Source organism: Orycteropus afer, unplaced genomic scaffold (assembly GCF_000298275.1).
Source record: "Orycteropus afer afer isolate SDZICR_OR568_19922 unplaced genomic scaffold, OryAfe1.0 scaffold00022, whole genome shotgun sequence".
NCBI classification, from domain to species: Eukaryota; Metazoa; Chordata; class Mammalia; order Tubulidentata; family Orycteropodidae; genus Orycteropus; species Orycteropus afer.
The window spans coordinates 11,600,142-11,625,569 of record NW_006921609.1 but is presented as its reverse complement, the minus strand read 5'-3'; the positions used below and the strand labels follow the sequence as shown (position 1 = coordinate 11,625,569).

At 36.3% G+C, this 25,428-nt stretch overlaps 1 protein-coding gene across 1 annotated transcript in view; it reads right to left on the bottom strand.

Annotated features, from left to right (window-relative positions):
- ROBO2 (roundabout guidance receptor 2) overlaps positions 1-25,428 on the bottom strand; it is a 933,205-nt gene that overhangs the window by 849,939 nt on the left and 57,838 nt on the right. Inside the window, exon 2 of the mRNA XM_007934915.1 lies at positions 3,004-3,330. Coding sequence (XP_007933106.1) covers positions 3,004-3,330 — 327 coding nt within the window. The remainder of the gene's footprint in view (positions 1-3,003; positions 3,331-25,428) is intronic.

Here is a 25,428-nt window from a genome sequence, read left to right as displayed (position 1 = left end):
TAATAATAAAGGTCTAATATTATGATGTGGCATATGCTTAACTCTGAAACTTAGCCTTCTTAGCTCCATAATCTTGTGACAACCTCACATCAAGCTACTGCATGTCCCCAAACACAGTGTTCATTTAGGCTTCCATTTTCTACCTGGATTATCTTTCACTTCATTTTTCACTTGATGTATTCTTACTTGTCCTTCAAGTCAGAGATCAAATGATATATCCTCTTAGAAATCTTTTTAAACCCATCTGCTTAGGAATAATAAAATATTCTTTTCTTTGAGTTTCCTCAGCATCTTTTATATGCCTCTAATCTACTTTTGTAGTGATATCACCTCAGAAACCCAAGGAGGGGTCACTATAAGTTGGATCCAACTAGATGGCAGTGTGTTATTATACCCTTCAAGGAGCTCTAGTGGTGTAGTGTTTTAATCATTTGACTGCAAACCAGAATATCTGTAGTTCAAACCCACCAGTCGCCCCACAGAAGAAAAATGAGGTAGTCAGCTTCCATAAAGACTAATAGCCTTGGAAACCCAATGGGAGTCACTGCAGTCAGAATCAACTCAATGGCAGTGAGTTTTTTTTTTTTTTTTAATATCCTTTATTACTTAATTATATATTTTTATTGTTATTATTAATTATCTATTTGCATGTTTATCATCTCACCTAGATAGTAGTTCTTTGAAATAGAATGGAGTGTGTCTTATTCATTACTCCACAACAGTAAGGGTACACTTTCCTTTAATGGATGGCGGGATGGATGACTCATTATTGAGTTTTTATATTGACCATTCTAAAATGTGAAGACCAAATATTTTCTATCACCTACAGCTGTTCCTCCATCTCTTACACTTTGCTAACCAACAGGTATTGAAAAATCACAATGTTTTATCTCAAATTTCCATTTTATTACTTCTTATGTTGTACAAAGCAAAAAAGACTGATGAGCTAATGTGAAAGGCATGAGCAGCACATAAATGAGTATTATTTGATCTTGCATTTCCTCAAATGTCATGAAATGTTGACAAGGCATTATAAGAAAGATTGGTATTCACTAGCTAAATCCAATTTAGAAACCGTCTTGTTTTCCTCTCTAGGTCAGAAATAATTCAAGCAATTCTCAAAGCTCATTCATTTAAAAATGGGAAAAAAAAAAAGCAACTGCCACATTACATAAAAAAAAGATCATGATTTAAAATCTTCCTCTTAAAACAATTTGATTCATTATTAGTGATGCACTTAGGGAGGAGAGCAACCCTTCTTGGAGGAAATAAAAGCTTAAGATGCATGCATGTGGGGAGCAAGTCTAACAAAGCTACGATTTGGAGGGAAAAAAGTGTATAACTGCATGACTGTAAATGACTGAAAAATTCAGAAAAAATTATTATTCTGAAGTAAATTTAAAGTTATTTATTTTTTTTAAAATAATTACTTGGTGTAGAGCAAACAAAATAAAATGATATGTTTTAAAATGATTACTTTTGCTTTATGAACAGGTCAGATTTCATTTAGAGTGCTTTTCCAAATATGTCAACATTCCTTGGAATTAAAAATTAGAAGATTCAGGATATTATAGTGAATTCCCCATTAACTTGTATAAATTTAGGTCACTTAAGCATCTAATTTCTGAAACTTTTTTTTAACAGATTGAACTATTTCAATGCCATATTATATTGCTAATTTTGTTCCCACCAGATCCCTTTGTGTTAAACCTGGCAGGTATTATTCTCCTATTTTATAGATGAAGAAAATGAAGCCTGTGATATATATATAATACTTCAAAATAAAGGTGTAACATTCAGGAATATTTACCTTTTTTTGTGTGTATGTACATGTCAAATCTCATTAAACTTATTATTATTAAGTATTTAATATTTAGTCTTAAATTTAACTGCTTTTCAAGTATCACTTTATAGAAATGAAACTACAGAATAACATTGGTCACCTAAAGTTCTAATACTTGTATTTCAAGATAATTCACAAAACAAATTTGTCTTCTAGTCTTCTCTTATTGGTGACACATTTCAAGCATCATTGGCTTCGTGGTAAAAACTTTAAATCAGAAGACTGTATACTGGGAAGCAAAAGCTTTAATTGGGCTGTCTAAATAAGAAATAATAGGATTTTTTCTACTCAGATGCTTTCATGTGTAAAGACAATGTATAGTGCTGAGAATCTCAAATGTACACATCTACAAGTTTTACGATCTAATTTGACACCATGTAGCATAAGATTACATGGATAAACTCTAAAAAGAGACATGAAACCATGAGCTACTATTTATCAATCCCTTCTCAGCTATATAAATAAGGACCTTGCATCCTAAAAATTCTTCAATCCCCTTTATCTACAAAGGCCTACTTGTGCAACCAGAAAGTTGAAGACTACAAACTTCGTATAGGCACATTTTTTGACATCTTATTGATAATCCATTTTAAATAAAATCTATCACCAAAATAGGTTAACATCAAAACTTATAGAACTGTATACAATACAACCTTAAATCTTCATTTACAAACAGGAAAAGAAATTTATTTTATGTTTGAATTTGTTTTGCAAATGATCCTTGAAGTTATTGAGCTAAAACCCAAATTGATGCAAAGCATTAATGTCTTGATTTATCAATACACATAACTGCTTACGTGTTAATAGGTACAATATTGGACTTATGCCTCATATTTGGTGCCATATTAGATATAGCCTTTTATTTTTAAAATAACCAACTTTAATACTTAATTATATCATTTGTTAATAAATCAAATTTTAAATATGAGCAACATCATTATCACCTACCTACATAATGACTTAATATAAATGAATTTATTGCAACCACCCTGGCTTGACATTATTTTCACTAGTGGTATAAAGGAAAGGAAAGTCATGAAGAATGTGCTGACTGTTAGGTTCTATAAGTAGTAAGCACCTATAGAAACAAAATCAATTCTTATTAAAAAAATATTAATTAAATGTGTATGCCATTTATGACGTTCATTATATTCACTTACATGCCACCTCCAGAGATGCATTTCGACTCACTGCTTCACCAAGATAGTTCCTCGCAACACAAACGTAGCTTCCTTCATCAGGTTTACTTCTGCGCCCATGCACGATGCGCAAGAAGAATAAGGATCCGCTGGGCAGAAGCATCCTGTGAGACCGGGGATCATCCTTGTCAGTCTCCACTCGCTCCCCATCCTTGTACCACTCAATGGTGGGTGTTGGCCGGCCCTCTGCCTTGCAGTTCAAAGTGGTGGGTTCTCCCTTAGAGACTATAACATCTGAAGGATGCTCAACAATCCGTGGGGGAAAGTCCTCTTGGCGAAGACGAGATCCTACAAAACATGAGAGAATGAAGACAAGCTTTAGCACTTCCTTATCTACAGTTTTTGTTTCACTTAAGTTCGGGACAATGAAATTAAACTCTTCAATTATTCAAAATGCACCTACTAGTCGGAAACCCAAGGAGGGGTCGTTACGAGTCAGGGGCGACTCGACGGCAAATAACAACAACAACAACAGTGTTTTTTTTATGCTTCATTCTTATTTTTAATGTATCTCATAAGTCATCCTAACTCTTTTGCAGAATGAGACAATATAGCAATATATTAGTATGTTAATTCTGATGAACTAGCTTAAACATGGTCCATGAATTATGACAAGTAACAGTAAGAAGTGAGATTTTATTTGAGGACTAACCTGTTGGAATGGGTACAAAGAGGAATAAAACTAATTGCCTATCCTTAAAGCACTTACTATCTACTAGGAATATTAGACAAGTAATGAGAATACACCCAAAGCTACCATTACTTTGTAAGCTTATCATATCAGACTTTAACATCAAAAATAATCTATAAATAGTATAAACTGTTGTTGTTGTTATGTGCCATCGAGTGGGACCCGACTCATAGCGACCCCTCCTTGGGTTTCCAAGGCAGTATCATTACGGAAGTAGATTGCCCAATCTTCCTTCCGAGGAGTGGCTGGTGGGTTTGAATTGCCAGCCTTCTGGTTAGCAGATAAGTGCCTGCAGCACTATGCTACCAGAGCTCCTCATAGTGTAAATATTATATCTATTTTAAAGTGAGGAAGAAGCGTAGGAAATTCCATCAATTGTCCAAGAATGCAAGAGGATTAAAACAGTACAGCCAGGATTTGAACCCAGGTAAGACTGACTGAAGAACATGAGTATAAATAAAATAATTGTTGCAAAGAGGACCAAGAAATAAAAAAAATAAAAATAAAAATAAAAACACCCCACTGTCATCTAGCTGATTTCTACTCATAGTGACCCACATTTCCAAAGGGATAAAACTTTATGGAAATAGATTGTCCCATCTTCATTCTGTGGAGCAGCTGCTGGTGGATTGAACTTCTAGCCTTCTGGTTAGAGTCAAATGCCTTAGTCACTGTGCCACCAGAGCTCCTTTTAAAAAATGCACTAGAGGGGAAAAAAAAGAAAAAAAGTAACTCTTGGTGGAGAATAATAAGAGGCAGCTCCCTGAGAAGAAGACATTTTAATTGAGTTGTAAAGAATAGGTAGAAACGCATTCAGACTGAGGGAACACCATCAGCAAAAATGTACAGGGAGGTAGGAATAGGTACTATACATCATACATTTTCTAATAAGGGATGTGGTAGGTAAGGATATAAAGGTAATTTTGGAGTGAGAGCAAAAAAGATTTTGAACATCATGCTAAGGAGTAAGAACATCATTCTGTTCGGGTAAGGGTTTTTGAGGGGGCAGTGACATAACTACCTATGTATCAGAAAATGCTTCTGGTCTGCAATGTGAAAGACTGATGGAGGTGAAATGGTAGTTGAGGGTTACTGAAATAGTCTAACAGAAATAAAAATAATCTGACTTTGGGAAATGATCCTATAGTCAAAGAAGAGAGATCTAAGGCATGTAATAAAATAAATACTTGAGAGATAAATAATAAATTAATACATTACCATATAAGGAACCATGATCAGTACAAATAATTTCCATGTGATGGCAATGAAAATGGCACTGAGGAGGGGTACAAGAAACAGAAAGACCTATAGGAGCTCTGGTAACGTAGTGCCTAAGGCACTTGACTGCTATCGAGAAGGCTGGTGGTTCAAATCCAACAACCACTCCTCTGAAGGAAGGTTGGGCAATCTACTTCCATAGTAATACTGCCTCCAAAACCTAACAGGGGTCTCTATGAGTCAGGTCTGACTCCAAGGCACATAACAACAACAACAACATTGATATTTGAAAGGAGCGCTGGTAGTGTAGTGCCTAAGGCATTTGATTGCTGCTAACCAGAATGTTGGTGGTTCAAACTCACCAGCCACTCCGCTGAAGGAAAACAGGTCAATCTACATCCATAGAGATTTACCACCTCACAAACCCAAAGGGGGTCGCTATGAGTCAGAATCATCAACTCGACAGGAGTGAGTTTAGTTTTTTTTTGTTCATTGGTATTTGAAGATGAAAATTTTGCATAATATATTGTTTTGAATATTTATAATTTATAAGGCTCAATGGCCATTATTTGTGGAACTACCATCTAGAAACATAATTCAGATACAGAGAGCAATAACCATGTCTGGGGACAAATGACTATCGAGATAAGTGCTTCTGAAAAGTTTGTTCTTTTAATTTTCAACCCAATCACCTATTATTAACACATTTTTGCTCAATAAACAGAAGTAATATTTACCCTCAATGTTATTCCATTTCACTTTCAATATTAATTTAAAATGCATATTTTAATTTAATAAATGGAATTTAATTTGCTAGTGAATAAGCCTTTTCTGTTCTGAAGAGAATTAAGTTTTAAAGGTTGCTGACTGCCATTTGTTAATTCATTATATTGAAAAAATAACATATATTATAAGTAGGAGCTCTGGTAGCATAGTGCCTAAGACACCTAAGTGCTAACTAGAAGGCTGGCGGTTCAAACCCACCAGCCACTCTTCAGAAAGAAGGTTGAGCAATCTACTTTGGTAGTGATTGTGCCTCAGAAACCCAAGGAGGGGTCGCTATGAGTCGTGTCTGACTTGACAGCACATAACAACAACAACAACAACATATTGTAAGTATTGTTGTTATGTACCGTTGAGTCTGATCCAACTCAGAGATCCCTCCTTGGGTTTCCGAGGTGGTATCACTACAGAAGTAGATTGCCCAACCTTCCTTCTGAGGAGTGGCTGGTGGGTTTGAACCACCAGCCTTCTAGTTAGCACTTAGGTGTCTTAGGCACTATGCTACCAGAGAGAATTTACAGCATACAGAAAGCCAGTATTTTTAAAACAAAGAAAAAAAAATCTAAAAAGATCCCAAATTAATTAAATATGGATGAGTAATCATGGTATGCAACACAATAACAGAGGAAAGCATAAAATTTATAAATCTAGGTCCGTAAGCAAAGAAGGAATTTGGAGAACATAGAAAGTAACAATTCTTTTAAAAAAGAATAATCAAAAACAGATCTTAAAGTATTTAAATACAAATAGTTAATCATACCTTGCAAATCTGAAATATATTCCCAAATGTAAAGGTCTGGACACATCACCATAGAATCTGACACCAAAAGGCACCAAGGGTGATATGTAACTTTTCATACAACAGATATGCAATAGGCTACAATCATCTTGTTTAGGTATACTCTCATTCTCTAATTTCCCTCATGCAATGATCTATATTCATCCTATTGCTAAAGTTGTTCTATCATTAAAAGTAAGCAAGTCAATCGTCCATGTCACTTGGGTGCTATTTACTATATCAATTAGTTCCCTACCATACTTGGCACTAAGCCCAGATAAAGATTGAACAGGATATATAATCAATTAATACTTATTAAATAAAATCTAAAATAATAGACTTGTAAGGGAAAAAAAGAGGCAAAACATCTAACTAATTTAGCAATAATTTTAGAGTTCAGCATATCTAATAACAGTTGAGAAACAGATTCTATCAACTATTAAGAAATTTTTATTTTATCACTATAGCATATGTGAACTGGATTATTAACTAAAATATTGATTCAAGTGCAATCACACGAGGATATTCTTCTAGTACTTTTATCCTCAACATTATAAAAAACTTCAGAAGAAAATTACAGCCTAAATTTGAAAGCCAAAAGTATAAAACTGTTAGAAAGAAGTCTAGGCATAACATAAGTCTTCGTATTCATGTCCTTGCATTAGGCAATGATTTCTTGGATATGACGCTGAAATCACAAGCAACAGAAGAAGAAAAGATAGATAAATGAGACTTCACCAAAATTCAAAACATTTGTGTTTCCAAGGACACAATCAAGAAAGTGAAAAGACAACCCATAGAATCTAAAGAAAGATTTACAAGTTGTATACCTGGAAGAGATTTATATTTATACTTAGAATATATAAAGAGTAAAAATATAAATCAATTTAAAAAATGACCAAACATTGTGAACAGATTTTTTTTTTCCAAAGAAGATATACAAATGAATAATACATACATGAAAAAATGAGTTCGACACTATTTGTTGCTGTTGTTGTTGATGTTGTTGTTAGGTGCCACTGAGTCAGCTCTGACTCCTAGGGACCCAGTGTACGACAGAACAATTCACTGCCCCATCCTACATCATCCCAGTATGCTTAAACCCATCACTGTAGCCACTGGGTCAGTCCATCTTGTTGAGGGTCTTCCCCATCTTCACTGCTCCTCTGCTTTGCCAAGCATGGTCTCCTTCTCGAGGGATCATCCCTTCTGAGAACATGACCAAAGTAGGTGAGACCAAGTCTGGTCATTCTCACTTCTTAGGAGCATTCCAGATACACTTCTTCCAGGACATATTTGTTGGTTCTTAGGGCAGCCCATGGTATTTTCAGTATTCTTCACCAACACCACAATTCTCAACATCATTAGCCATTTGCATTAGGGAAATGTCCTAGCATCACTTCACACACTGGAGCCCTCGCACATTGCTGGAGGAAATGTAAAATGGTCCAGCCATTTTGGAAAATAATCTGGCAATTCTTCACAAAGTCAAACACAGAGTTACCCTGTTGTAGTTATTAGTTTCCATCGAGCTGATTCTGACTCACGGCGGCACCATATCTGCAGAATAGAACTGTTCCAAAGGGTTTTCAAGGCTGTGACCTTTCGGAAGCAGATCCTCAGCCCTGTCTTCTGAGTTGCCCTTTGGCTAGGACTTGGGTGTTTAACTGTTTGTGCTCCCAGGGACTGAAGTTACCTATGTTGTTGTTATTTGCCGTCCAGTCGGACCGACTAATAGCGACCCCTCCTTAGATTTCCAAGGCAGTATCACTATGGAAATAGATTGTGCCATCTTCCTTCGGAGAAGTGGCTGGTGGGTTTGAACTGTCACTGTTCTGGTTAGCAGTCAAGTGTATGATCCAATAATTCCATATAACCTCACAAAACCTTTTCATATGAATGATCATAGCAACATTGTTTACAATAGACAAAAAAGTGGAAATAACCCAAATGTCTATAACTGATTTAAATGGATAAATGAAATGTGGTATATTCATACAGTGGAATACTATTCAATAGTAAAAAGGAATGAGTTACGATATATAGTACAACATAAATTAATCTGGAGCACATCAAGCTAAGTGAAATAAGCCAAGTACAAAATGACAGTTATTGTATGTATTCTATTTTTATGAAATGTCCAGAAGAGGCAAATCTATAGAGACTGAAAATTTAGCCATTGCCTAGGAGTTGGGTGGGAAATGGAGGAAGTAGAAGAAAATGGAAAATGACTGCAAAAGGTATGTTTTTTTTAAGGTTTGATGAATATTTTAAAACTGATTGTGGTGGTGGTTACACAATTATGTGGCTATTTAAAAAAAAAAACAGTCAAAATGTACACTTTAAATTAGTGAATTATGTGGTGTATGAATTATATCTCAATAAAATGGTTATAAAGATAAAAGGAAACTGAATTTTTGTAACAGGATGTTGCAACAATTTCTGTTCACTCCTGCCAACAGTTAGGTTATTTTCTTTGTTTATAAATATAGGTTGTAACATGCAATCATCAGGTCAGCAATAGCTAATCAGGTCAGCTGAAAGTTTAAATGGTTTTATATATATATATATGTTAATATGTGTGTGTGTGTGTTGTTGCTGTTGTTAGGTGCCATTGAATCATGTCCGACTCATAGAGACCCTACGCACAGCAAGAATGAAACACCACCCGGTCCCGCACCAGCTCTGTGATCCTTGCTATACTAGAGCCCATCGTCCCAGCCACTGTGGCAATCCATCTCATTGAGAGCCTTCCCCTCCACCTTACCAAGCATGACATCCTTCTCCAGGGAATGATACCTTCTGACAACATGACCAAAGTAGGTGAGACGAAGTCTGGCCATTCTTGCTTCCAAGGAGCACTCCAGCTGCACTTCCTCCAGGACAGATCTGTTTTATCAGTCTATGGTACTTTCTCTTAACTCAAGCAGCTTCTGGCTGCTGAGGCTGACAAACCCAAAACTGACATGTAAAATGGCACATTCCTAAGATTATCAAGCAACACAGCAGGCCACTAGTTAAATAGCCCTAGGATTGCCAGGCAACATGGCAGACCACTGATGACTCGGCCAAATGCAGGATCCAGATGCGCCAAGAAACTAAGTGACCTTTCTCAAAGCTGCTTCTTATATACTGGAAGCAGACCACATCCTGAAGGCAGCTACTCAGCTGCTCACAGCAGTTTACACCAAGGAGTTGATTACCAGTCTTATTATGGGGAATCACTACATCCAGATGGCAAACCACTCAGAACCAGACCCAGCCATATTGACACATAACCTTAACTAACACAGAGGTGACAGCTGTGAAGATCCTTAGATTTCATCAAATTTTCAAAGAGCTCTGGGGCTTTAAAATTACAAATGGTCACTAAACTATTTTGTATTCTACATTATTGGACCAATGCATCAATGCAACACCATAATTTGGTTTAAAAAAAAAAAAAAAAAAACCTCAAAGCAGAACTATAATAGGGAATGCAGAACCAAAAAATAGAGGAGGCTATATATCACATGTGAAGAGCTTGGAAAAACAAGCTCCTGAGCTTTGATAATCAAAGTGTGGTATCAAACTAGCAGCCCAGACATCACTGGAAGATATGTTAGAAGTGCAGGATCTCAGGCCTCACCCAAGACTTATGAAATCAGAATTAGGATTTTAACAAGATCCTGAGTCATGCATATGCATGTTAATGTTTGAGAAACCCTGCACAAGCCAGTTTTTGAATGGAGTTAAGTGTGTTTTTGCATTTTTAAAGTGTTGTTGGGGGGAAAAAAAAATGACAATAACAACTGTGAGATAGAGACCTTATGTGTTCCGCAATGCCTAAAATATTTACTGTCTTGCCCTTTACACAAAATCTTTGTCATCCAAGCAAAGAGTACCTCTTTTCTCACACTGTAATAATAACTATTTTAAATTTATCATTCTTTTATAAATGACAACAAAACCCTCTTGCCTAGATTTCAGAAGAAGAAAAATTAATTTGACAGTCATATTAATATTGCTCATATAATGGGAACTATCAAGGACTCCAATATGAAAAAGGTCTGGTAGTGTAATGGTTAAAGCATTTTGCTACTAACCAAAAGGTAGATGGTTCAAACCCACAAACTGCTCAGTGGGAGAAAGTAAGACAGTCTGTTTCCATAAAGATTTGTTGTTGTTGTTGTTATGTGCTGTCCAGTCAGCCTCGACTCATAGCGACCCCTCCTTGGGTTTCCGAGGCAGTATCACTATGGAAGTAGGATTGCCCAACCTTCTCAGCTTTGAAAACCCTAGTGGCAGTTCTACTCTGTCCTAAAGGGTTGCTATCAGTTGGAATTGACTCAGCAGTGGGTTTTTTTTTTTGTTGTTTTTTTTTTTTGGCCTATATGTAAAGATAAACTAAAATCCATCTACACATATAACATCTAACTATGTTTGTGGTAGATTAAGAGTCTGATAATCTCTTTATATTTCAGTTACAATTGTGCAACATATAGTGACATTTAATTTAAAACATTTTACTCAATTTCCCTTAATTGATATATTATTGGGAGCTCTGGTGGCGTAGTGCCTAAGGCATTTGACTGCTAACCGGAAGGCTGGTGGTTCAAATCGACCAGCCATTCCACAGAAGGAACGTTGGGTAATCTGCTTCCATAGTGATACCACCTCGGAAACCCAAGGAGGGGTCACTATGAGTCAGATCTGACTCGATGGCATTATTAGGAGCAATGGAAATCATTTCAAGAAAATAAATCAATGCTTCAATATTTTTGAAAGTGTAATTCTCAGACTACCTGTATTACAATCCCATGGACTATTTCTTTAAAATGTAAATTCCTGGTCTCCACTATTAACCAAAAACATCAGATATAATCAGTGGAAGGGTCTAAGAACAGGGATTTTTAACATGATTCCCAATTGATGGCCTTGTACTTAAAGCTGCCTAGATGTAATTTCCCAGCAACATAAAATTAGTCAGCTGGGTTCAGATGCATCTTTGAATAATACTTTAAATATCCAAATTTACATAATGAATTATTTCTGCTTCTCAAAGACTCTCAAACAATGATTTTGTAATTTTTTGGTAAAATATGTAATAGAAAAAATGTTGAATGGTTTATTAGCCCTTCAAATTTTAGACAGTTGGAGTAAATTATAAATATTAATTTATGAATGTATTAAAATTTAGTTTTATTAAGTCAATAACCACTCATTGACAATGAGTACTAAGGAATATTTCTTTTCAGTTATTAACTTCAATCACATAATAGATTACAATAAAGTGCTTTAGAGAACATGTGTTGATTTTATTTCACGTTTTTTAAAGTAAACTGCTTCCACCTCCTTGTTCAGTTGGTACAGAATATTTTCTTGAAATAAAGTTTCCTTTTCATTCAGAAAACTGAATAACCCTGTTAACTTTTAGTCCTTTCCCAGGTTAAGCAATGTATCTGAAACTTCCCCCACACACACACACACATCCCATGGTCAGAAGCAATTTCTGGTATGAAATGAGGAACAGGTATGAAATAAACTCACTCTAAGAAATTTCTATGCAGTGTCTGTTCTTTTGCTTCAAAATGCATGTTATAGTGTGTCCTAGTTCATAACATGTACTTTGTTTTAGTAAAATGCTTTTAAAAAAAATCCAAGTAAAATTAAACCAGGAAGTTCTCCATGTGATTACTCCATTCTGAGTATGAGCAGAGCCACCACCTAAAGCTATCCTTTACCCAGTTTGAGAGGCACTGCACTGTATATGAAAAAGTGAAGGCCACATGCCACATCACAGTAATGAGGAGGCACTGTGACAGAAATAAAGCAGAAGGGTTATACACCCACTCCTCACTTATCGACATGGTTAAGTCCCAAAGACCAAGTAGTTATGAAAAAATCGATGTCATGCAAAAATGAAGTATACCACATCAGATCACAAAACGGAGGATGACTACCTCATTACCTAACTGTCAAATTCATCATTACACAATTACCAAATTTCATCATTAAACAACAGCTAAATTTCATCATTACATACACAACTGCCAAATTCCATTACCTAACTGCCAAATTTCACCATTACATAATTGCCAAACTACTGAGAATCATGGCCCAGCCTGGCTGACACATAACTATCACAGTCAGTGTTACTTTTGCATCACACTTCAGCATTTGTTACTGCCAGACATACGTCATTAATACATCTCATAGGCAGATAGTAGATTTTTACTCTTGTAAATGCAACATGTCAGATGAAAAGATAGTGAGTGATAAGTGAGGAGTAGGTGTAATTACGTCTCACTTTCACCAAATATAAGCCAAAACACCAATATCTAACTCACAAGTTGGTTTTGAAGATTGAAATAAATTACTTATACAGATCATCAGGATAATAAGTCTCTTATTTTTTTCCTTCTATTATTGATATTGAATACTCTTTCCAAAATTCAGTACATAAAACTCTAAAGATAATGACAAAAGTTTCTCTTTTCTGAAGGTCGTTCTTGCATTAATGTTTTCTGCATGGTAAATTTTAGCTAAGCCAGGCTGATAGCTTTGCCATAGATTTCAAAAGAATTAAGGTTTTTGCTCTATTTTAATTTTGAAAAAAATTCATTCTCTACAAAATTTTCTCCGCTGAAGGAAATATATTTCAGTGTCACTGCAACTGCTGTCCATACTGATTAGTGAGCTAAGGTAATTTGTAAAGAACCAAATTAATCACTCATTCAGTCAGGTCTGTCTTTACCACTTGTCCACCCTTGAATTCTTCATGATGAATAAATTCTAGGATATTTCTGTCATGAGGAAGAAGGAATAGAAAAAGGCTTATGAAAGTATGTTTTTTTTGTTTTTTTCCTAGAGGTATTATAAACTGATAGGATGTGGTGAGAAGACCACTGTTTGGAAAACATAAAGACTGTTTTAACCTTATTGCGACACTCTGGAAATTCTCTAATTTGCCACATGCCTGAGTGAATTAATTATTCACATTCCTTCTGGAAACAGCAGTGTCATGCTAATAAAAATAAAATTAAACAAAAAATGACAACAAAGTTGAGACTTAGAAATGCTACTTATCACAAAATTTCAAAATAGTTTTCAAGTGTCATAAAACTAAAGGGTCAAGCATGTGAAAGGAAATTGACAAGAACAGAAAAAGTTTCTTGTGAAAATCAACAAGAAGCTTTGATTTTGAAACATTCCAACTGTACAGTGGAATGTTCAGCAGCAGACCCATTATTACCCAGTCTTCCAAGTAAAACAAGGATTCCTTGGTAATCACCATGAAGCCATAGATGGCTGTCAAGGATGAAGTTCTGAAGTCCAGTTATACATAGAAAGTCAATCTTCTCAATACAGGTATGTGCCACTTAACATCCACTCAGACAACATCTGACCACATATACAGGCAAACATCATTGTACTGTACTTCACTTTACTGCACTTTTGCAGAGATTGCATTTTTTACAAACTGAAGATTTGTGGCAACCTTGTGTCAAGCAAGTCTATTTGTGCCATTTTTCCAACAGTATGCTGTCACTTTGTGTCTCTGTGTCACATTTTGGTAATTCTTACAATATTTCAAATATTTTTATAATGATATTACACACATAATAGACTATAATATAGTGTACATATAACTTTTACATGCACTGAGAATCAAAAATGTGTGTGACTCACTTTATTGCAATAATTGCTTTATTGCAATGCTCTGAAACCAAACGTGCAATATCTCTGAGGTATGCCTGTATGTCTGTGGTCCTATAAAGTTTGTTTTGTTTTCTTTTTAAAGAGGAAAGCAGCTCTCCTTTTTTATTATTATTTTTTTTCCCCAATTGTTTTAAAGATCCCAATCCCAGATTCTTGCAGCACTGGACCATGGGTGAGAGACAGGCAGGTGAGGCAGCAGGCGTTGCTCCAGCTGTAGGCTCTTGGGTTTTGTCCAGTGAATAGGTGGCAGTGGCGGGGCTAGACTGCTCCTGCTGCTCAGGCAGGCAGAAAATCAAGCAAGGGAGGCAGAGCTCTGCTCCTGCTGCCAGCAGCCACCCTCTCAGCCTCTGCTACTTCCACCACCCATTCCTCCAGCCTCCACTACAGCGCCAGGAGCAGCACTGGTGGTGAGGACAACCAGAAGCACACTCCCATAACATTTTAATATGGTGTTCCCACAACATCAAAATCATGGAACATCCTGTTTCACAGAACATGTCATGGATGTTAGGCAATGCATACCTGTACAGCATGAAAAGATGTCACATAATCCAGCTCAACAATGAGCAGATGGACAAAAACCAGAATGCTACATTTATTAATTGGCAACAATCAATATAATTCTCAAGTGGTTTACAGAGCTGTAATCACAGATCATTTTATCCCTGACCACAGTAACACTTCATGGTTGGTTAAAAAAGAATCAAAGGGGTTTTTCTTGATTGTGCATTAAGAATAAAGGATGTCACATGAGACAAAGTATATGTGAACTGCTGTATGAAAAGTGAATTTACTCTGTAAATCTTCACCCAAATCCTAATTAAAAAAAAAAAAAAAAAAAAAGAATAAAGGATGTCAACTGTATGGTACCAAGCTATGATAATTTGTCATTTTGTCACTGAGTCAGTTACAACTCACAGTGATCTTATGTATAACAGAATGAAACATTCTCCAGTCCTTTGTCATCTTCATGCTTGATGTCTGACTCCATTATTGCAGCTGTTGTGCACTGTAGTACTTTCCAATCTAAGTTTACCCTCCAGCATGATATCAGACAATATTCTGTTGTGCCCCATAAAGTTTTCATTGGGTGGTTTTTGGAAGTAGTTTACCAAGTCTTTCTCACTAGTCTGTCTTAGTTTGGAAGCTCCACTGAAACCTCTCCATCATGGGTAATCTTGCTGGTATTTGAAGAACAGGTGGCATACTTTCCAACATTATAGCAACATACAGTCACCACAGTAGGAAAAGTTGACAGGTGGTAGGTAGAAATTTGATGTCAATTGCAAAATAAGAGTCTAACGGCCATCACAAATAGATCATTTCCATATGGCAAAGACTTATGTTCAGGCAGGTCTGGGGTAACACCTCCATAGGCCATTCTGGATGTAAAAATAGATAGTAACTCTTATTTTTGTCATTTCCAGCCTGACTACTACATTATTTCATAGTAAAAAAAAAAAAATGTATGTAAGAATGTACTTGCTGCTAGTATCTAAAATGGGATGATAGCTTGACTCTCAGCTTGGGATTGACTTGCTTGCCAGTGCTCTGTACCTATAGAAATGCACGGATTCAACCCTCATCGTTTCATATGAATTAATTGACAAAGTGAAATGCACACCTTAGGGAAAGTGAAGGCCATATGGAAACCCTTCCCATTTCTTTGTTCTAGAAATCATTTTAACAAAAGATCAAATAAGAATATATGGCTACCTTATGATTAAATATTTCTGTTTAGTATACAACCTCAATCAAAGATGTTCAAAATTTATTTTCTTTTTCAGGCTGAACAGGTTACTATCTCAGAAGAGATACCAAAAACAACCTAATAAATTTTATTCTCTGAATTTTACAATTTTATCTCAGGCATTTGTTTACTAATTCTTGACAGAAATTGCTGCAAATATATTAAACTGGAACAATCTGTATTCCTTTTCTTCTACCACTATTTAGCTCCTTTATTGTTGTTGTTGTTGTTATGTGCCGTCGAGTCAGACCCGACTCATAGCGACCCTCCTTGGGTTTCCGAGGCAGTATCACTACGGAAGTAGATTGCCCAATCTTCCTTCTGGGGAGTGGCTGGTGGGTTTGAACCGCCAGCCTTCTGGTTAGCAGTCAAGTGCCTTAGCCACCATGCTACCAGAGCTCCCGCTCCTTTATTAAGTAAGTTTTAATGTTTTCAAAATATTGAATCATTTGGTTGCCTATATCCGAGGACCTTAACCACTCACCTCACTCAACATGTTGGGCCCATGTGACAAGCAGAGCAATCTGCCTCTAGTAGAAAGAGAAGACTATTTCTGTATGGAAATATAAATTGTATTTAGATTATCAAAAGATAATGCAATGAAATAATTTCCGAGCTCATTAAATGGTTAAAACTAATTTCTAATTTTCTTAAAACCACTGACCCTTATTTAGTCAGTAGAGGAAGGTAATCAAGGATGGACACAATGCAAATGTCTATGTGACACTGAGAAGAAATTATGAAACTGCCAGTTGGGTTTATGATAAATTCTTAGGAGTGATGTTCTTACTGAAAAACAAAAAAAAACTCCTCCCCTGGGATAAATTATCTTTCCCACAATTCAGTGAGCACCCATTGTATTAGCTAGACATTCATCCAAAAGTATTTCCAATCAATCTGCCACATTTTACCATGGTTGAAGCCTGCTTTAAAGAGTGATTTGCCACCAAATCAAATGTTTTCATGGGTTATGCAAATTTGCCTTACAATGACAAAAACAATCCCTATTCCAGGAAGATATTTTTGAAACTTAGGTTCTTATTATCATATTTATAATATTTTGAAGTAGTTTTAAAATTATATTTAGATTTATAAAAGATAATGCAATGAAACCATCTCTAAGCTCATTAAATTGTTAAAACTAATTTCTGATTTTCTAAAAACCACTTACCCTTTTTTAGTGGGGACTATGAACAGGTTCCAGAAAACAGCTTTCTATTTATAGAAGCTCCTAATGGAGTGATAACATTTTGGCCTTCTATATTATTACCTAAGCAATACATTCTGTAAATTACGAAACAGTAGCATTAATCTCGGTAACCGTACATGCCAAAGGACACAGGGTCCCCACCAGCACTGACAGATTATGCACATGTGCTAAGCTTTGTTAAATACTTAGTTTTGGATGAATTTGCCTAGAATTCTAGATATACATTCCCCCAACTTGACATATTATATTAAAGTTGAATTGAGATTAAACCACACTAATAAAATAGCAAACAAACTTACTATATACTATACTAAAAATTAAGGAGCTCTGGTGGCAGAGTGGTTAAAGAATTTAGCTACTAACCAAAAAAAGGTCAGCAGTTCAAATCCACTAGTCACTTGGGGTGAGAAAGATGCAGCAGTCTGGCCTTGGAAACCCTGTGGGGCAGTTCTACTCTATCCTACATGATCTCTATGAGTTAGAATCAACTCAATAGTAGTGGGTTTGGTTTTTGGTTTCATATTAAGTATTTTTAAAGAGAAAACTAACAAAGAAACTGACACATCTGACACTTTTATGTCCCAGATGTATTAGCTGTATCATGTCAAATTGTTGCACACAGTGACTTCTTTTAGGCTTGTACACTCCCAAGTGGCATTCAACTCCCGACAAAGTTGGCCTAACAAACTGACTCTCCTTGTATTACTTATTATGGCATATGTGGAGTGGAGTTAAGGGATGACACCTCAAAAATCGGATGCAGAATGTTGTGAACCTGTACACAAATGCCTTTGTAAGAAATGATAAGGTCTATCTCCAGCAGTCACTTTTTTGATTAGCAGCCCAGCCTATTAACATTTTGTACCACCCAAGGACTCCAAGCACACAGTTGTTATTGTTTTTTTGTTGTCAGCTGTCATCAGATAGATTTCAATTCATAGCATGGCCATGTTACAGAGTGAAACTACCCCATAGAGTTTTCTCGGCTATACTTTTTAAGGAAACAGACTGCCAGATGTTCTCTCATGGAGCAGCTGGGTGGGTTCAAACCACTAACCTTCAGGTTAGCACTCACATGTTAACTGTTACACCAGTAATAGTTCCTGGCATAGTGCCTAAAGCATTTGACTGCTAACGAGATGGTTGGTACCACCATCTACTCCAGCCACTCCATGGAAGGAAGACTGGGCAATCTATTTCCCTAAAGATTTACTGCCTCAGAAACCCAAAGAGGGATGCTATGAGTCAGAATAGAATCAATGGTAGTGAGTTTTCTTTTCTTTTTTTTTTTTTTTCTGGTTTATTATTGGCATAATTATAATGTACAATAATTGTATTAGTATAACCTCTATCACCCAGAAGGACAATGAATCACCTATCTATAACACATAGTCCTTTATATGAAATAGTTTTGTTGTTGTTATGTGCCGTCAAGTCAGACCCTACGCATAGCAACCCCTCCTTGGGTTTCTGAGGCATTATCACTATGGAAGTAGATAGTAAGTAGGCCATTCAAAATACTGCCTTTGTCTATCTGTCCACACTGATTTTCTGCTGATGCCTTTTCCTCCCTACCAATTTGGAGGTCATTCTGAATTACATATCTTACTTGCACTTCCTTTGGGGGATCCATGATTTTTCAGTTCTGCATCTTAGTCAGCTTTACCATCTACTCTAAAAGTGTTAAGGATATCAATATCCATATGTGTGTTATAAATACATGAATAAATGTATCACTTTTGTTATTCTCTAAATAGATCTATAAAGGTTCAGGTTTAAATTTTAAAACTGTATAGCAACTAGAGAAAAATGAAACAAGATCTGTACCTCACACCATACACAAAAAATAACTTTAGATGGATCAAAGACTTAAATGTGAAACCTAAAATATAAAGTTCTTCAAGGAAAAAATAGGGGCAAATTTACAAGGCCTAATATATGGCATAGCAGCTCTGATAGAATAATGCCTAAGGCATTTGACTGCTAACCAGAAGGCTAGTAGTTCAAACCCACCACCCACTCCTCGGAAAGAAGATTGGACTATCAATTTCAGTACAGATACTGCCTCAGAAACTCAAGGAAGGGTTGCTATGAGTTGGAAACGACTCAACAGCAGTGATTTTTATTATTATTATTATTATTATTATTATTATATGGCATATATAGACTCTCAAGCATAACCCAAAATGCACAAAAAGCAGAAGATAAACTAGATGAATGGGACCTTCTAAAAATTAATTTTTTATGTGCTTCAAAAGACTTCTCCAAAAAGAGAACCTACAGATTGGGAAAAAATATTGGGTAACAACACATCTGACCAGTCATTTATCTCTAAACTTTATAGAAAACCCCAATACCTCAACAACAAAAAGACAAACAATCTAATTCAAAAATGGGCAGAAGACATGAATAGACACTTCACCAAAGAGGATATTCATGTGGCCAACAAACACATAAAGAATCGTTCACAATCACTAGCCATTAGAGAGATGCAAATCAAAACAACACTGAGATACCATCTTGTCCCAACACTGGTAGCAAAGTTCAACAAGACAGAAAATAACAAATGCTGGTGAGGATGTGGAGAGATTGGGACTCTCATACACTGCTGCTGGGACTGTCAAATGATACAACCACTGTGGAAAGCTGTATGGAAATTCCTTAAAAAGTTGGAATTAGAAATACCGTTTAACCCAGCAATTCCATAACTAGGTATATATCCTAAAGAAGTGAGAGCCAGGACAAGAACAGATATATGCACACATATGTTCATCACAGCACTATTTACAATAGTAAAATGATGGAAACAATCTAGGTGCCCATCAAAAGAAGAATGGATAACCAAACTATGGTACATATACACATTGGAATACTATACAATCCTAAAGAATAATGCAGAGTCTGCAAAACATAGCATAACGTGGATGAACTTGGAGGACATTATTTCACTCACTGCCATCGAGTCAATTCCAACTTATAGTGACCCCTCCTTGGGTTTTTGAAGTGGTATCTCTATGGAACTAGATTGCCCAGTCTTCCTTCTGAGCAATGGCTGGTGGATTTGAACCGCCAGACTTCTGGTTAGCAGTCAAATGCCTTAGGTACTATGCCACCAGAGTTCCTAGGAGGACATCAAGCTGAGTGAAGTAAGTCAATCACAGAAGGACAAATACTGTATTAATCCATTATTGTAAAAAGACAAGGAAAGGTTTATATATGGAAGGAAATTTTCTTTGTCGGTTACCAAGGGTAGGAGGGGAGGGAAGGGAACACTGTTAGATAGGTAGAGACAAGTATTGATTTGTGTGAAGGGAAGGAAAATATATCAAATGTAAGTGATCAACACAGTGGCATTGAGGAAAAGGAGGCCATAAAGAGTTGCTTGGGAGGTACAGAAAACAAAGATGAACCCTTTTGCACGTACAGTACTGTGATGTCAATGATGGCAAACACTGATATATGGGTGGATAGATGGACAGGCAGAATGATTAGGTATTTTTATGCAGGGGGGAGTATACCCATGACCACGTATAAGGTTGGCAGACAATGTTTCTACAAGTGTATTTGAATGTTTTGTAAGAATATCCAGGTATACAGTAGAGCTCACAAGGGACAAAGTTATAGTCACTTCTGGGCCACAGCCAGCTACCTAGAGGGAGCAAGTAGTTGGACCTGTGGGCTTGAGACCATGGTCAGAGGGGACATCAAGCTCAATGTACATAACATACTACGCCAAAACATTATTCCGCATCCTACTTTGGCAAGTAGCTACTAGGATCTTAAAAGCTTGCAAGCAATCATCTAGATACAACGATGGATCTCTCCTCATCTGGAGCAAAGAATGAAGAAAACCAAAGACACATGGAAACAATTAGTCCAAGGGACTAGTACACTATGTGATACTCAGCCTATAAGACTATGAGACCAGAAGAACTAGATGGTGCTCAGCTACCACTGTCAACCACTCGAGGGGGATCTATGTAGAAGATCTTGGATAGAGTGGGAGAATACTGTAGAACAAAACTCAAAATCATAAAATGGGAGGGTCAGATTTGCTAGTCTGATAGAGCCTGGTGGAACTGCAGAGATTATAGCCCCTAGCTATCATTCAGGTCCGGAATTGAATCCACTCCTATGGCTTCCAGCCAAACAAAAGATAGGCATATGAGCTGAATATTTACATTAGGGAGATACACTCCTTGAAAAGATCAATCATAGGAGAATAGAAGGGCTGTGTTTGTACAGGGAGATGGCTCAAGGGGCAGGAGTGCATGGAGGGAAAGACACAGGGAAGAGGTAGTTAACTATCAGGAGGAAGTGGAAAGAGAGCTGTTGCATTATGGGAAGTTGCAGTCAATATCATGAGACAAAGTGTATGTGAAGTGTTGTATGGAAAATAAATTTGCTCTGCAAACTTTCATTCAAATCACAATAAACATTATATATATATATATATATATATATATATATGGCAACTAAAGAATGCTTCTACTCAATTCAAGGCAAATTGCATGTATATGAGTTTAATATGAGGTGCTAATAAGCTTGTTGATGAAATGATTTGCAAATGGTATTCATTGCCATTTAAGCAAATATTGATGCTTAACACTTATTTGTGTGTTCCCTTGAAACATTTTATTGAAATAGTTAATACCAGCACTGATGATTTTTCCCTTATAAAATCTTATTACCACTTTGTGATTAATATATGGGAAGCAACTCTTTTTTCACAACTTTTACTTTACAAGTTTAGAGAAGATTAAGGAATATATAAAAAGAAAATGTTGAGGGCACAATTATATCAGTTCAGTTAATGACATGACAGAAGTAAGAATACTGTAAGACCACTGTCTGAAATTAACTTCTTACTGGTAATCTACAAGGCTGGGCAAAACAATTTTCTCCCTTTGTAGAACAAAGTTTCCTTGAAATCTATAAATGACAGTGGTGTGAAATTGTGAAACTTTACAATAAGGCTACACCCCTTGTAATAAAAGGCCAAGTTTAACATGAATGTAAAGGCCCCAAAGATGAAAAGATGAATTTTCTCTTTAATGGTGGGATCCAGCATATTCTATGCAGTTGTCTTTATATTGTTCAATAGAATGTTCGAATTCTTTTCTGAAGCCTGTACCTTATGGGGTAAAGACGGTTTATTAAGGTAGCTGAATACAATTCATATGCTTCTTGGTTTGTCTTTGACTATTAAACTCAGAGTGAATGGGCTTTTACAGTTGACCAGACTGAATGGAGGAGACAGCATCACATTTACACAGCGGCATTTGCAGGACACACACCTAAATTCACTTCTACTTCATGCAGGAGTGCAATCAAAGTGTTTACTCTGCTAAAATCCCCATGAACAAGATGTTGGTTCAGAAGGGGTTGAAAAGAAGCCATGGTTAATCAGATGCAAATAGCTCTAAAGTCTGGAATAAAATCTGTTTTCCAATATTTAGGAAAAAATAGAAAGTTTGGAGTTGCAATTTTGTCCCTTACTTTATGTGTCACATTAAAATGATAAATAAATGTAAATTAAAGGAAAAAGATTTCCCCAAATTTATATTGGCAAATCATGTTGATTTTGATGATATCTATAATAAAGAGCTCTGGTGGCACAATAAGGCATTTGAAAGCTAATCAGAAGGCTATAGGTTCAAACCCACCAGCCACTCCTTTGAAAGAAGTTGGTGCTATCTACTTCCGTAGTGATAATGCTTTGGAAACCCAAGGAGGGGTCGCTATGAGTCAGATTTGACTCAACAGCAGTGAGTTTTTTTTTTTTTTTTTTTTTTTTGATAGTAAGGTTTGGTTATATTGAGACTGAAAATTACACCAATGAATTGCCTTAATTATCAGTGTATTTTTCATTTAAGAATCTACTTTCTCTTCATTTCTGCCTATTATTCTATCTGTAGATGCCTTTGAAAAAGTGAATTATAAAACAAAACTTTAAATTTCTTTCTGTTTCACAGCAAAATAGATACCACATAACATCACTGCCACCAAAGAAATATTGCACGTAGTTTTCAGTAAAAACATCTTTTGTGCACAGGAGAAAAATAAATAAATGTTTTTCTGCTGAATAGAAAGAAGCAGCAAATGTGAATGCTATAAATGTTTTAAAATCATCTTTTTCTGCTTGAAGTGTGTTTCACTAAAATATCAGAGACTCAACTGCTTGGGTCTCTCAAAAACATCTGCAGTTTCTAGAAAACTTATGAAAAATGTTATTTTCCACTCAGTTCATTTACTTTGAAGCCTTTTCAGATGAGGGATCAAATGAAACCTCTCATCCCCAGGTTTTCCCAGGTTATTACCATGTGGACATAGAATTAACCTCCACCCAGCCACTCTGGAAATGTAATGCTTCCTTGTCACAAAGCAAAAGGAGTGGAACACACAGAATTATTTTGGATTACGCTGAAAAGGAAGAAAACGCTGACAGGCAGAGAAATCAAAATGTATAGAGTTAGAGCAACTGGGAGAGACAAGAAAAATGATGGCTTAGAGTAGAGCAGTATTTTTTAAATTTAGCAGTTGCTTTTACTCAATACATCCAATAAAAAGTTAGATTTTCTAAAAATCAGCAACTGAACACCTGAAAAAAAATGAAAAGTGTATAAATTATAAAGGAGTATAATGATGTTTGCTATACAGTCCATTTAGGAGTATTAATTTCAAAAACCAAAAAAAACCAAACTCACTGCCATCCAGTCAGATCCAACTCATAGCAACCCCTCCTTGGGCTTTTGAGGCAGTATCTCTATGGAAGCAGATTGCCCAATCTTCCTTCTTAGGTGTGGCTGGTGGGTTTGAATCCCCAGTCTCCTGGTTATCAGTAAATATCTTAGGCACTATGCCACCAGAGTTCCCAATAATATCTAAGTTTTGTTTTTTTAAGAGATATACATGTACTTGTTGACTTTTAAAAATAAATAAAACATTGTTACCGGTTACTTTTTTTATAAATTTCCATCACAAACAGAAAGATATTTGAATTATATGGAAACTATTGAATTAGAAGTTTGAATTCAGTCTAATATTTCCTGATTCAACAATTAATGACACCTAAGGAGTACAAGGGAGCTCTGGTAGCACAGCACCTAAGGAACCTGACTGCTAACCAGAAGTCTGGCGGTTCAAACCCACCAGCCACTCCTCATAAGAAAGATGGGGCAATTTACTTCCACAGTGATACTGCCTCGGAAACCCAAGGAGAGGTCGCTATGAGTCAGGTCCGACGGCACATAACATACACACACACACACAAGGAGTACAGGTTGGGCAATCTACTTCTGTAGTGATACCACCTCAGAAACCCAAGGAGGGGTCTCTATGAGTCGGATGTGACCCAATGGCAATGAGTTTGGTTTTGAGTTTAAGGAGTATACCCTTCATCCTCCACTCTTTAATGCTTTTCTCCTCAGAGAACTCATTCCCTTTCATGTGTTATCATTCTTCATATTGGTATCAAGAGTCATTTCTATGACAATACCCAAACCTCTAGCTTAGTTTCCACAGCTAATGAAAGCTTTTGCATAGCACACTCTAGTGTCTATTTGAATGCTGAGTTATTACCTAAAATCCTACATATTTCAAACTGAAAACTCTCACCTCTTTCAGTGCCCTGGCCCTCATACTTCTCTTCTGTAGACATAAATGCATCTTTTCTCAGGTCCATAATGATCAAAAGGAGTGGCACTGTGGTTAAAGCCCTGGGCTGCTAACCAAAAGGTCTGCAGTTTGAACTCACTAGCCACTCCATGAGAGAAAGATGAGGCAGTCCACTTCCATAAAGATTTACAGCTTTGGTAAACCTATGGGACAGTTCTCCTCTGTCCTGTAGGGTTACCACGAGTTGGAATAGACTCGATAGCAGTCGGTTTGGCTGGCTGGTTAATGCTCAGAATACCAATTGTGGGTTTAATTCGTCAGTTTCTTTCACATCTACTTAGCAATAGACTCAAGTGGATTTTTCCTTCTTTCTCAGAGTCTCCCAGATTTGTGCCTGCCTCATCAGTTCTCATTTCCATCACTACTCTATTGCCTTCACTCATTACTCTGGTCCTGGAAAAGCACAGAAACGTTTTTAGAAGAGGTAGGTATGCTTTTTTCTTTAAATAAACAATCACACAAATAAATTTTTTTAAAAAAGTAGATTAACCAGGTAAATCTCAAATTTCCATGGTGTGCTTGAAATACTTCACACTACTTTGCCAGTAAAAATCCATTTCATTTATTCAGTCGGTTGA